A 14,224-nucleotide genomic window follows, 5' to 3' on the forward strand; every position below is an offset into this window, starting at 1 on the left:
ATAAAGCTGTAAAAATAAAATACTTAAAGCAATGTATTTGCCTTATGCTAACATTTTTGGGGCAATATGACTTCATGAATAATATAATGGCGTAATGGTTAGCACGCTAGCCGCCGAACCAATGCATCAGTTGAAACAATGGCAAACGTTTATGCAATCCATCACCCATCGCCTCCGTAAAGCCAGCAGTAGACATGGGTAGAGTGTGGGTTCTCCCACCGCCCCCTACAAGACATCTGTCCAGCATGGAAGAGTAGACCAAAATACTCTCCCGAGGGCGCCTCGACAGAGCTCACTATGGTCGAGTCCCTTCGGAATCAGGAGTGATGTGAGCAGCAATAATAGAGCAGGGTTGCACATTTACTTTGTATTTGTGACTTATAAAACGGAACCGTAAAAGTAATTGATTTTGCCACAGGTCAGGTACAGTTTCAGCCGTGTGGCAGCTTTAATGACACCGAGTAACCTCATTGCATAAACACATGGCTGCAACCACATGGGCCCCCCCCCACGCTGCCACTGTCACACACCCACACCTTTGGGGTTCGAACAGTAAATAATTTATTTTCACGCTAATTCCACCAAATGTCACGCTTTTCACGTGCTCACGTGACGCCGTGGGTGCGCGTTTGCACCTTAAGTTCAACAATAAAACAAACTATCAAGTGACACGCGCGTCAAGAGCCCCGCTTGATACCACGAAATGCGCAATCCCCAGGACAATGCTGCACGCTTGCGACGGTGACAGTTGTGACAAGTCAAGTGATCAACTTAGGGCAAAATGAATTGGACCCAAAACCCAACTGTGCTGGACTTGGTGGCACAGTGGTTGGCACACCGCATGAGGAACCCGACGACCTTGCAACCATTCCAGACCACAGCTGACATCAGTGGCAAGTGATACCTGAACCGGTTCTGTGTGCCTCCTCAGCCCACCCACTCCCCTCCAACACGCCATCCGCCAATCAGCTATAACCATCCATAAAAAAGGTTTTTTTGGGGGGTCAACCCACAACATTTACAATTCGACTACAACGTATCGAGTACGACTCTCCAACACACCCGTGCGCTGTACGAGTGACGAATTGGCACGTTTTGTTTACGTGACAAACCTTACTAATGTTGGCTGTGTCGGGTGGTGGCGGGTTTAATGACACATTTGGGTGAAGTATGGTCAAACATTCCCCACGGCCGATAAGGCGTGTGGAGGCCTACATCCAGTAGTGCATAGACAGAAGGGTGGCAATTTATTCGTATTAGTATCATGAAACCAGCTATGATATTATACGACACTATTGTACGCACATATATCTACGCAACTTAGCAAACAGTGCTGGGCTAGAACATAAGGTTCAAGTGTTTAAAAAAAAAAGGCAACCTTATTCCAAATTCCACCTCATCTTGAGCACCCACATAACTCATATCGTATTGCAGCGGTGCGAGTGCATAAGGTGCCACAACCCCATTAAAGCATTTGCCTGGCTTTGGAGATGAAAGTCCAAAAAGGATCGAGATTCATGTTACACAAAACTATTCCCATCACCCAGCCACCTTGGGAGGAGAAGGCACACGTTTTCCATTTACAACGGCGATCCTCGTGCCGGGAGCAAAGGTTTTCGCCGTGTTCGCTTCGCTTTCTCTTTGTGTCCAAACAGTCCACCACCTCCTCCTCCACCTCCTCCCCGTAGATGCCGCGTGAGCATCGCTCGGGCCCAGCGCTGAAAACTGCGGCGATGGCCTTACGCTTTAGAGGAAACCAAACTGCGAATGTGGGAAGGCGCTTCCGTTTATTGCACGTGCCTGCCAGCAAGCTAAACTTTATTTTCTAATATTGTATGACGATGGTAATAATAGTAATACAGAATGAAGAAAAACTGATATATGCATAAAAAACATTTGCTAATTATTTTCTTGGTTCTTTCGGTAAATTCACGTAGAAGGGAAATAATAAAATAATAAAAATTAAACATAATTGTATTTTATGTTTTATTTTTATTATTTTATTATTTTCCTTCTACGTGACTTTACCGAAAGAACCAAGAAGATGAATCCCTGCAGTCACGAAAGCTTTAAATCGAAATTTATTTGCTAATTAACTAGGAATTAAACTATCTCATCCCGACCAACACGGCCTAACCTCGATAATGATTTCATAGGTTTTAACATTCCTTCAAATTGTATTCGCTCATTTATGTATACGAGTAAAACATATCCCATTGTTAATGAAGTGAATGTATTACGGTGCTCTGTGTGTGATTGATAATATAACAGAAAAAAATCGGCAACGTGTATTCGTTTCAGCTAGCGAGCAGCGCTCGGATGAAGATCTTTTGTAGTTGTGGCAGACCACAGGATAATACAGCAAGGAGAGTCGTAATGATTGGGTGCGGGGTGGGAGAAGGGTTACAGCGTCTGCTGATGAATGAAACATGCGGCTACTTAATGTGTACATTCTCCTGATCACTTGGAGAAGCCAACGTTAACAGAAGATGATATTTGAATCCTTAGAAGTGCCACAGAGTCAATGCGAAGTGTGGTTCGCAGTGTTAATTGCCTGTCGAGGAACAAAAAATGCCACATAGTACGTGGTACAAATACAAGTCACATGATTTTAATTAAACATACATTCCCCCCTCCCACCCAAAAAAAGTCTCAACATTCCTAGACATCTTTTTTTGCACGACTTAGCAGACACAAAATGACGTACCCTGTTAAGTACATGATCACACCGTAAAGTGGATACTTCAATAAAAAAAAACCCCAATCGTGTACCGCATACAGCCCTTTCTCAATCCACTGTTGGATGAATGCATCGCCAAGCTGAGGCTGCCATGGGGCCTTTGGCTCATGCTTCACCGAGCCGGTCAGCGTGGGTTTGGTGAAGAGGTGGTGTGTGGATGGGTGGGTGTGTGGGTGGGTGTGTGGGTGGGTGGGTGGGTGTGTGGGTGGGTGGGTGGGACAAGACGCGCCACTGATGTTAGTCACGGCCGCGAAATGCTCTCAAGTGACAAGGTTCATTCATTTCATAATGCAGCACACTAACCGCAGCACTAACACACTCCACGCATCAAACATTTCAATGACTCTATTCACCGCGGCGTACTCGAAAATTAGAATACCGTCATTACAAAGATCACACGAGTCTTAACACGCCCACACCATTTTTACTGTTTAAAACGGACACAAAAACAACCCATAGAACTACGTAAAAAATTGTGAAAATAAATAAACTTTCACGTGAAAAACAACCCATTAAGGAAATCCTGCAATTACCTCCAGCCTTCCCATTGCTCTAGGTTTGTTTATGTACTGACAAAGGAGCAGATGCTCCCTGTTACAAAGCAGAGCAGCCAAACACATTCCCAAAGGTTTGCTTACCAGTGTGGACCGCCTCCACATATCAGATTGCATCCATTAATTGTACGCCAGCCTAGTTAAGCTCTTGGCCTTAAAACTGTGGCTCACATTTCCCTTCCATACAGCTCTCAACATCTATGACAGATTAGCAAGATAATGGCTGCAACAGGTCGCTTAATCCTCCCTTAGTGTTATTACAAATAGCTTCATGACCACATTCCTAATATGAATGGTCATACACGATGTGCATCAGAACAGCAGCGTTGACCAGGATGCTTTTGGAGGGAGTTGTTTTTTTCTTCTCAAGAAAGACTTTAGCTTCCAATTTCAGAATGCAGCTCAAAGTGCAGCGGTACTTTATTAAAACCCAAGTTTAAATGTGGCTCGTAAAAGTTATTTCAATAAACACAATCGTACATCCAAATAGCAATACATTGTTACGCAACAGTGTACAAGACGGCATGGTAAATTACGTTTTGTTTTAAATTGCCACCACCATTTCACCACCACCCGGGTACTTAATAAAACACGATAAGAAAACTTTCCGTTTTATACTTTGAGTATACCCTTTTGGAGTTACAGAAAAATACGAGATGGGCTGCAACCAATGTATGTCACACTCCAATGTAATGCGAACTACAAACAGCACCATGCAAAGGGAGGTGACAGGAATGGGAAAGAGGTGACTGCACATCTGACCCCAAGTAGAGAGAGAATCCATCACCAACCCTAACAGCTTCAACATCAAGATGAGAACCCAAGGGGCCATGGGCTGTGAACTTTGAAGCTACCCGTGGCTAGGTGCACTTGCTAATGCGAATCTCGACTGCATACCTACACGAGCAACAATGTACGAATTGTGCATTCACAGTTAACGCAAAATTGCCAATTATTTACCCAGGATAGTCTTACCGAGTCTCAGGACTCTTTTAAGGACTACAGCAACACATGCCTTTGCCAAGCTGTAATGAATGAGTAAACATAGTTCAGCATATGAGCATTTTGTCTGCTCATTTAGGAATTCTTTAGGTCGCTTAATAGCATGGGATTGAGCATGCTTGCCACGAAGTCAGCTTGCACAGTCTCAATGCAGTGCTCCGAATTCTGCCTCTGCATGGGAATTACGAAGGAAATTACCATTCGTACGATCTGTGGTATAACAATAACATGATGTGAAGCTCAAGGTCCACCCCTGCCATTGTTTGCTCACACGCCGGCTGACGAAAGGGCCTCCTCTAGATGTGGTTGTCTAGCGCTTTCTAGAGCCCCATCTAGAGGGGACCGGGTTCCTAGCGGTGGCAAGATGTTAACTAACTCACCTGGCTTACAGGAGGTCGCGGGTTCGTTCCCGACCCTGACGATGTCTCTATATTTAGAGTTTGCATGTTCTCCCCGTGGCCGCGTGGATTATGCTCCGAATCCTCTGGTTTTTCCCTCCACATTTAGAAACATACATTGAGAGTATTTGGCTGCTATGCAATGTCCACATCATCCACTCCATTGGGCTATCATTTGTGGCCAGGTTGCTCCTGAAAAATAGCTATACAGCTCAGTTGCCCTTACCTGGTAAAATTAAAAAACATAGTTTTAGTTTATACCCTTCCATGCTGGCCAAAAGCCTTAGAAGAGTTGGGAATACTCACACTTTACCCCACCACAGGCAAACTTGCCCGCCAACTCACCGTGGAGTTCCAATTTTATACTGTTGGCTGGACAGAGGCAGAGAGGCTGGCGGGTGGTGGGGTTGGGATTTCAGAGATATAACTGGTACATGCCGGATTGCATGTCCAGTGTGCTCACCATTACACCACACGACAGCATCGACATGAAGCAAGATCCTACAATAGATGTAGGCATGGTGGCATGTCTCCAATGCACCTGGATTTGGGAAGTATTATCCCAAAAGCTGAAGGGCTATGAGATGGGCAGTAGACGTAGCTAATTGAGTAGGATGTTGAGTCATATCCACTTGTATATGTGTAGGTTTTCTCTGCATAATCTGGTTTACTTTTGAGTGTGAAAAAATGGCAATAAAAACCATGGCAAAATAATCCAAAGAAGGATCTTCCTGAATAAAAAAAACGAATGATTCTTCATGAGACCTTCCTAGGAAAACAAAATAAAAATTATATTAACTCTCCACCAGAGGTGAAATGCTGTTTGAACGTTCAAAAAAGTAAACGTCGCTGTGCTCAAATGAGCAATGAAGCAGCATTCATCTCCACGAGATGCCCTAGACCAGTGGCAGAAGCCCTGTGCTCACAACTGTGCCCCTGCTCCACAAACCTCACCGAGTAATATCAACCGAATAATAGTACTAATGCCACCGATTCATCTTGGCAAGAATCATCAAGTATCAAGACTCAATTTCAGGAGGGTCAATAATTGCAATGTTTGGTCATGTTGGGGGTGGGGGGCCAAGGAACTGGAGTGCTCTGAGAAAATTCAAGCGATGTAATTTCAACAGGTTAATATACTCAAAGCCCCACTCAGATGGATTCAAGAATCCATTGCTGTACCACCATCTCCTGGCCACCGCATAGTCAACCTACACATTTTCAAAAGGTCATTGGAACAATGAGTTGCAGCCCCCTTGACTTTCCTCTCTCTAAATGTTACATGTACAGTACAAGGCGCTTAATTAGCATCAGCCACGACCTATCAACTGTTGGATGAACACCTCCCCAAGTCGTTGCCATCTCTCGTGGTATCACGATTTAACAATCGTCAGACATTTAATGTACTTATTGTGATTATTGTTCATAACAATACGAATACAGTACTTAAGGGGAAGGGAATGAATATTTAAATCATCTGTCGAGTTAATGTCAGGGTCAATTGTAATCCTGAAATGGATCATCTAATAAATGGAGTGTACTCTCCATGGTGAATACATATTTCCTAAAAAAAAATCTATTAATTCGTGTGACTCTCTGTTAAATGCTCTATAATCATGTTCCAAATTCTGTTTCGTGGCAGCGTGGCTTAATCACACTCACGAAAATAATTCAGCGCGAGGAGTAAGTAAGGTTACACGAGTCTGCGTGTCTGGTATGCGAACCAATCCTGATGTGTACAGGGATATGTTGTTTTCGATGTTATCATCAGTATCCATCATTTCGAGCATAAATTATGCATCGAGCACGCACATGGGATAGAATGACACTGTAATCACGGGTGACATTCTGCGCCAATCCTGTTCCAGTGTAAAATGTACCCCTCTGTACAGTATTGCCATTGAAACATCTCTAATTTCACTACAGTTCAAGGTAAAGCCACTTACACGTATTGTTTAAGCGATGTGTTGACGTGCTATATGTTTACGCACGGAGTGAATATCGAGGCGAATGTCAGCTGTGCTCACAATGCTCACAGCAGGTGGAAAAAAAACACCCCCCTTTATTTCCAGGGGACACGTACCCTACCTCTCGAACGCGCGCCAACACGGTTTCAAAGTGCCGGTGGCACCCACACTTTATCCCACCAAAAAGCATAATTCAAATGGTCTGACTCGTTGCGTGTGCCCACAAAATGGTATCGCAGTCGGGCAATGAGATGTTTTTTTCATGGCCTTTTTCAGAACGTGCACGCCCATCAGAATGGAGATATGTCTGCAGGCTTCCCTCCGGAAAGTATGGATGTTGAACTTATTTATTGCTGTAAGTAGCCAACCGTGCTTATCGGAGGCGCGGGGGAAGGACAACAATTTAAAACACACACAAAAAAACTGTTCTGAAGAAATGAGCTTTCAATTGAGATGTCAAAGTGCATATAGCTCCCGCTGCCTTCCTAGACTATGAGAACCCTTGACAAATTATGGCCACTTTTCATGACAGCACAGTCTTCACGGTCACTTCAATCGAGCTATTTTACTCGACACTAGAGGGAGCCCCTTTATGCAAAGCTCATCACACACGAACAACAACAGCTATATTACACTGCACCAGTGGCATCGCAGATTAACGAAGACAAAATAAAGCAGTTTTTTTTTCTTGAACGCAATAATTGGTGGCCGAGGCTGAGATCGTCAACTCAGCGCCACTTGAGAAGCTGGTTTGAATCACGAGTGGCAGCCTGAATATTGTTTGCACCGAGGATCTCATCAGCCATGCCTCTGAAATGAAATGGGCAGGAGTCGTCGAATTTTAACACCGCCTGGACTGAAGTAATGCAGGACGGAGGATTTTGCCTTGGGTTTCAACATGCTTTGAAAGCCCCTGCTGGTTTGTTCTGCAAGTGGCCTCCGTACCAGAGGGAGGTCACGTGTAAATACACTTTGTAGTTGTAGATGTAGCCATTCCCTAATCAAGCAATTCTTGCCGTTGCTTGTTCGAGATAAGACAGCACCGTTCTGATACGTTGCGCACCATGAGCACATTCGTAAAATGCCACGTGAAATCATTAAAAAGACGAATTCATCCCCGCATTTTCAATATCCTGGACAGTAGTAAGATGTATGCTCATAAAAAAACACACGCTTGAGGAAAGAAAATCAGAGTGAATGTGTATAAGAAAGTAGCACTCTACGACTGATTACAAGACGACAATAATGGTCCTATTTTGAGCTTTACTTAGCCACGGCTGACGTGTTGACGCGTTCTCAGGACCGGTTTGTCCAGAAATGACACGCGGCATGAACAACCCATCAGTGGAATGGACTTGAATTTACTGCGGCTGTTGACATGGCATGCCGAATGGCTAATGGGAGAGAACCACTCAAGCTAGCATTGTCGCGTCTTAACTCTTGCGTGATGAGCGCGATTACAAATGTGTTCTAGACGACACCGGCAGTCCCCGTGTAGCTTTTTTGTATTCCCTGCTCGTTCGCAACAATGCCCCCTCCTCTCTGCTTGTTTGGTCGGTTAAGCCGGAGACGTTTTAAAACTGCTTGAAATGCTGGACTGTTACATCACGTCTGGGCAAGGCTGCATGTGGCTCCAACAATTAGCAAACAAGCTCAACAAATAGTCTGCCACACGTGGTGCATCAACACTACAAGATAAACCCCCACCCACCCCCTCCGACCGAAGCAAGTCTCGACACTCTGGACACTCGACAAATGTCACGTTATCGTGGGACCTCCTTCGCCAGTCACAAAATATGAGAATAGGCTTTCCCCCTTTTTTTCTGGTAACAAAACAGGTGTTGAGATGTTAAAACACCAAACTGAAACCTTTTTACAAGGAATCATGTCTGCATTAGCCAATATATTTGTGGTCAGAATATATGCATTGTCTTTTTTTGGTGTGGTGAGGCCGTCATCCAGCAGTGGATTGGCAAGGGGTTATATATATATTGTATACAGACGTGGCACTGCATGTCAATGGCCTGTGCAGGCACTAGCGTTATCATAGCACGACTTTGTGCGGCCAATTTGTCTCGAAATCCACGCAGCAGTGGGACGCTTCATTGGCATTTATTGCACTTTTCTGTTCCTGGCGAATTATTATCATTACTCCGTCAATCCCTTTGAGGTTTTCTTTTCGTATCCCAATCAACATTCTCGACGAGCAAATCTGAATGGTTGTCCTTTGCTAGATTATCGCAATGCGTGGCAGTATGTTTTTTTATATATACTGCAGTACGTTACTGTAGAGTCCTCCACAGTGGCAGGTGATATCAGAAGCCGTCCTCGCTCGGGGTCCTAATACACCACCCCACCCCTCTTCCCCCCCACCCTCAGCAATCCGCACTACTGGCCAAAGTGGGGAAGTATGGTCAAACCAAACAACCCCCGTGACCAACAGTGCGACTGACATAGCGTAAGGGAGGACCATCATCCAGGAGTGGCACGACAGCACGCAGTACCGTCCACTTTTACCACCCACGCATACATGTCTAATACAATTGCCTCGCAAACAATGGCTTATATCACAGTCGAAGGCTGTATATGCTTACGGTATAATTGTATTCTGCATAGCTGCTGGGTATAAAGCAGAAGCGCAACAGCGAAGAGCAACGTGAAGTGAAACCGACGGTCACTCTTCTTTTGCCAGATGTGGAGGTCTTGTCCAGCAGTAACCAGGCGAATAGAAGGCACGAGAACGCAATTCGTGAGAGGGCAAAGTAATATCGCCATGCACTTGTCATTCTGTAGCAAATTCTGCTAAGCGGCCAGATTGTGCTGCTGGGTAGCTGCTGATACGTCAAACCCGAGCAGGCAGACCAAGCCACAGCGCGTAATTCTCCCTTCCATGCACATCGCAGTCCGAGCTGCTCACTCCAACAATGCAATGGTTAATTCACATCGCGTTGTCAATCCACCGATAAATGATGGCTCCCCCCACGCCCGTGTCTGTCACGGGGGTTATTTGGGCATACTTCACGAGGACAGCCACGACGAGCCGGCGAAGGTGGTGGAAACGGGCGGGCTGGTGAGTTAGCTGTCAGAGGACCGGTTCAGATATCGTTCGCCGCTCATGTCAAGCCGTCGGATCCGTGAATTGAACTCGGATGCCGGGCTCGTAGCGCAGCACACCACCACCATCGCCACCTTCCCTCCCTCCCTCGCATCAGTGATTTTGCCTCTCGAAACGAAAAACTTACATTAAGCCCATTTGTTTTCTATCTCGGTATTACGACTTCGCCTTTTGAAGGTTGCTTGAGCCACTGTGTTTTAGTGTCCACACTTAAGCAGCTGTAAGGCGTGCGCCTTAACCTCGCCACGTTTTGTTCCATCGCGCGATGCGCATCGTGACATGCGTTTTGTGCACAGTACAGCATTTTGGGTGAAGAGTGAGTGACGATTTAGCGTGCTGCGCGCGCAATTAACGCAGCCGCCAACCTACGTTCGATTCCGAACCACGGGTAACATTTTACTTGATATTTCAATCGGTAACCGGCCATTCCCTTCCACATTTTGTTTTAGAACCAACCTAAACTGACCAGTGTGGTGAAATATGGTTAACCCCCCCCCCCCCACCCCGGAAGACCCCAAACGGCATAAGGGAGGATTCCTCCAGCAGTGGAAAATGTTTTTAAATTCTAATTATTACGTGCATGAATGCCGCCTAATTTGATCCCGGGGCTCAATTCACAAAATCAATTGGCATCAACCAGTTCCAATTGTGAGGACGCCCAATTGCCCCTGCACACACACACACACAAACAAAAGACAAAGATCCCCCCGTATAGCCTCGACAGACTGTTGGGGCAAGTGCTGTTAGCGAGTAGCGCCTATGAAGGTCAGCACGGCACACGAGAGGGTAGGGGGTGGGCAGCAACCACGTCCGGCCGCCTTTGTCTCCCCAGTGACGATGTTTACACATCGCACCAGGTACTCGTTTGAGGCTGAGTCGACCTAGGGGAGGCCTAAGACTGATTCACAAATTCGTCACTGGTGGTGGCCATGAGCGGCAATCGAACCTGTTTCGCCCGGTTCGTAGCGCAGAGCGCTAACCACCACACTACCGCTCAACACGCACACAAAGACAAAGATCCCCCGTATAGCCTTAACAGACTGTGGGGGCAAGTGCTGTTAGCGAGCACACACACAAGCGCGCACTCACACACAATAATACACACGCACGCTCTCGTCCGCGTCTCCCTTAGTAACATGTACGACTCTCGTGGGTAGAAAGTGATTGAGCTCAAAGTTAAAACTGTGAAATGAGGCGGATCAACTCACAATGGCTTGCTCGCAGGGCCCTCCAATTAGCAAATACAATGTCTACCCGATGCATGTCACAATACGCGTGTAAGCGCGTGCGTGTGTATTCTGACCAAGGGCAGTCTTCCGAAACGTCGAGACGATAAATTCATCTCGGTGACCGGAACGCAAAAAAAACCAATTCCGTTTCTACTTACACATAACCTGTAACCTATTGTGCGCATGACAGACATTGTGAACCGCGCGCGCGCGCGTGTGTGTGTGTACATATTGTAAGTGTGTTGTTTCACCCAGCAAGCCTCGCAGGCTAAAAGGAATGCCTATGTGCGGTGTGTGTGTGCGTGCGCGTGTGCACTTCAGCTTACGACCACTTGCTGAGCGAAGTATGACGGAGGATGTTTAATCGCGCGCAGTATGCACATCGAGTGACGTGAAATCTGAAATCAAGGCAGCAGATCGAGCAGCAGCAGCGGCATCCCTTGCCCTTATCGGCTAAGTCAAAAATGTGGTTAAGAGTGACAAGGAAGGGAGTGCACGCGATGACGGGATGAAGATGATATCAGCACCAGCTCTGCGCTCGAGTGTGTGTGTGGCACTGTGTCAGTACAATGCAAAGGTGCGTCCCTGATGGTGGAAGGGCCTCCACCACAGCGAACTTTAGGGGGTCAATTGGTCTACTCTTCCACCGTTGAGCCGACGCGTTGGAAGAGGTGGGCGTACCCACACTTTACCCCACCACAAGCGACATCCCGATCGACCGTGGTGGACCCCCCGTGTATTTCTACTAGGCGAACAGAGTCTGCGGAGGGGATATCCAATAAACTTACACCACTGCCGCGCCGTGAGATAGAGTCGAACCGACGACTTCTGAATTGCACGTTCCCGTGGTGCTGCTAACGATCACTCCACGGCAGGTCCCTTGTCAGTGCATGTCACAGGGTGGGATAGTGATGGGTCAGTGCGGGGAGCGGTAGTGTAGCAGTTAGCGCGCTGCGCTACGATCCCGGCGACCCGAGTTCAATTCTCGCTCACGGCCAACAACACAAGCGACGATTGTCTGAACCCCGGCCCGGGACCTCCCCTAGGTCGACTCAGCCTCAAACGAATGCCTAGTGCGATGTGTCCCCCACCCCTTCCTGTGCCGTGTGGACCTTCATAGGCGCTCGCAAACAGCACTCGCCCCAACAGTCTGTCGAAAGCTACAGGGGGATGATATTTGTCTTCGTAAGTGCATGCGGCGCGTGTAGCTACCTGCACTGTGTGCGTGTGTGAGAGCGCATGACACGTGCCTCGGTGCGAGTGCTCCTTAGCCATCGCAACTCACCGTGCACAAAGGCCACTTTGAGCAGCAGCAGCAGCAGGAGGGCCAGCAGAGCCGTGCGCGGCGGCGGCGTTCCAGCCGGGCTGTCACTCCTTGGGGCCATGGTGCCTCCTACCCCCATTTCCCCTGGGGCCCCGCAGGTCCGGGGGACCCCCTGGTCCACTCGAACTCTTGTGTCGTGATCTCCCTAGTCAATGTGCCCTCGCATCTGTCGCTGCAGCAGCAGCAGGAGGAGGACAACGACTCCAAGCTGTCAACACTCCCTCCAACAACGAAAGCAAATCCCAAGTCTTCCCGTTGGTTCACTCCTTGCCCTCCGCACCAACCGGCCTTCTTCCACAGCGTCCAGTGAAGCAGATCCACATTTAAAAGACAACAACAAGGGGGGAGAGGCGATGGGGTTGTGGGGAGGTAAGGGGGCGAAGACAAAACCCCCCCTTAGTTCAATCCGTCGCACCGGTGTAGTAGTATTATTATCATTCCTCGAGTGAAGAAGCCAAGTCGCCGTTCCTCGACCCGCGTGAAACTTGCTCCGCAAAACTTGTGCGGCCAGGCGAGGCGAGCAGTGTGCCCCCGCGATGTGTGCTGCGCGCTGAGCTGCGCTCTGTCTGGGATCCCTCTCCACTGGCCGTGCGTTCTACACCCCCACTCGCTCTCCACCCAACTCGTGCCCTCTCCTCCCCCCCTTCTCTCTCTCTCTCGCTCCCTCCCTCCCTCTCCACCCCCCCCGCTCACTCCCTCTCTCTGTCCCTCCCATCTCATCCTCCCTCCCTCCCTCTCATCGTCCTCTTCGCTCTCCTTTTCCACTCCCCATTGGGGTTCACCGCAAGACCCGGCAAGGATCTGCGACTTGAACATCGATTACGTGGAGCTGGAAGCGGCGAGAGGTTGCGTGTTGTGGAGTCTGTTGGCGGTGGGTGGTTGTGGGAGTGGGAGATGGGGTGAAGACGTGAGATTGTCTTCAGAGAGATTTGTTTTTGTGTTGACCACATACACAGAGGACAAACTACAAGAGAGTGAGAGAAAAAAAACGAGATATATAGAGACACAAACAAAGACAAAGATCCCCCGTATAGTCTTAATATAATGTGGGGGCAAGTGCTGTTTACGAGCACTTATGAAGGCCGGCACGGCACACGAGGGGGTGTGTGGGCCAGCACCACGCCCGGCCGCCTTTGTCTCCCTAGTCGCGATGTTTGCACACCGCACCAGTTACTCGTTTGAGGCTGAGTCGACCTCGGGGAGGCCCAGGACCGGTTCAGATAATCGCTGCTGGTGTCGGCCGCGAGCGGGAATCGAACTTGAGTGGCCGGCTTCGTGGCACAGCGCGCTAACGCTTTGCCCCACCGCTCCCCACATACAGAGAGACAGCTCGCACACTATATGCGTTCAGACAAGGACAGCCGTCACAATGGGATGCCACGTCACTTCTGTACATTGTATTTGCACGAGGTATCAAACAACGTGAGTGCCCTTAAAATATGTGGCTAGTGCAACGTATTCATTGGATCGCTCGTAATGACGAAAATAAATAAGTGTTCGGGGCTGCATCCGTGACGCGTTGGTGAGTGGACCGCGCTACGAAGCAAGCTCACATCGGTAGTGCGTGATGTCTCACAGGGTAATCGGCCTCTCTTCCTTCACCCACCCTTTACCCGCGTAGCATGGTGAAGTATGGTCAAAACTACGACCAATGACGGACACGGAAGCGGGAGGCCTTCACCTCGTAGTGGAGATACACGTAGAAAAAAATGGTCCATTGGCAGAAACTTCGCTTATGACTTAGAGTAGTTTTTTTTTCCTTTTAAAAGAAATGTGTTGAGGGTTGTTTTTGCGTGTTTTCTGATAAGTATGTTGTTCTGGAGTGTGACTGCACCGCATATCCAAGCAGCTTATATTTAACCTGCGCAAGACGGGCGTGGCACGGGTGACAGAAG

General features: G+C 47.9%; 1 protein-coding gene across 3 annotated transcripts in view; it reads right to left on the minus strand.

The window, feature by feature from the left end:
* NEO1 (neogenin 1) overlaps nt 1–12,932 on the minus strand; it is a 171,215-nt gene extending 158,283 nt beyond the window's left edge. For all 3 annotated transcript variants that reach the window (XM_078600157.1, XM_078600158.1, XM_078600156.1), the window contains exon 1: nt 12,291–12,932. In XM_078600157.1, the coding sequence (XP_078456283.1) occupies nt 12,291–12,408 (118 nt within the window). In that variant the 5' untranslated portion in view covers nt 12,409–12,932. The remainder of the gene's footprint in view (nt 1–12,290) is intronic.
* Nucleotides 12,933–14,224: the final 1,292 nt, after the last annotated feature.

Source organism: Lampetra planeri, chromosome 13, assembly GCF_965212315.1.
Source record: "Lampetra planeri chromosome 13, kcLamPlan1.2.h2, whole genome shotgun sequence".
Lineage (NCBI taxonomy): Eukaryota > Metazoa > Chordata > Hyperoartia > Petromyzontiformes > Petromyzontidae > Lampetra > Lampetra planeri.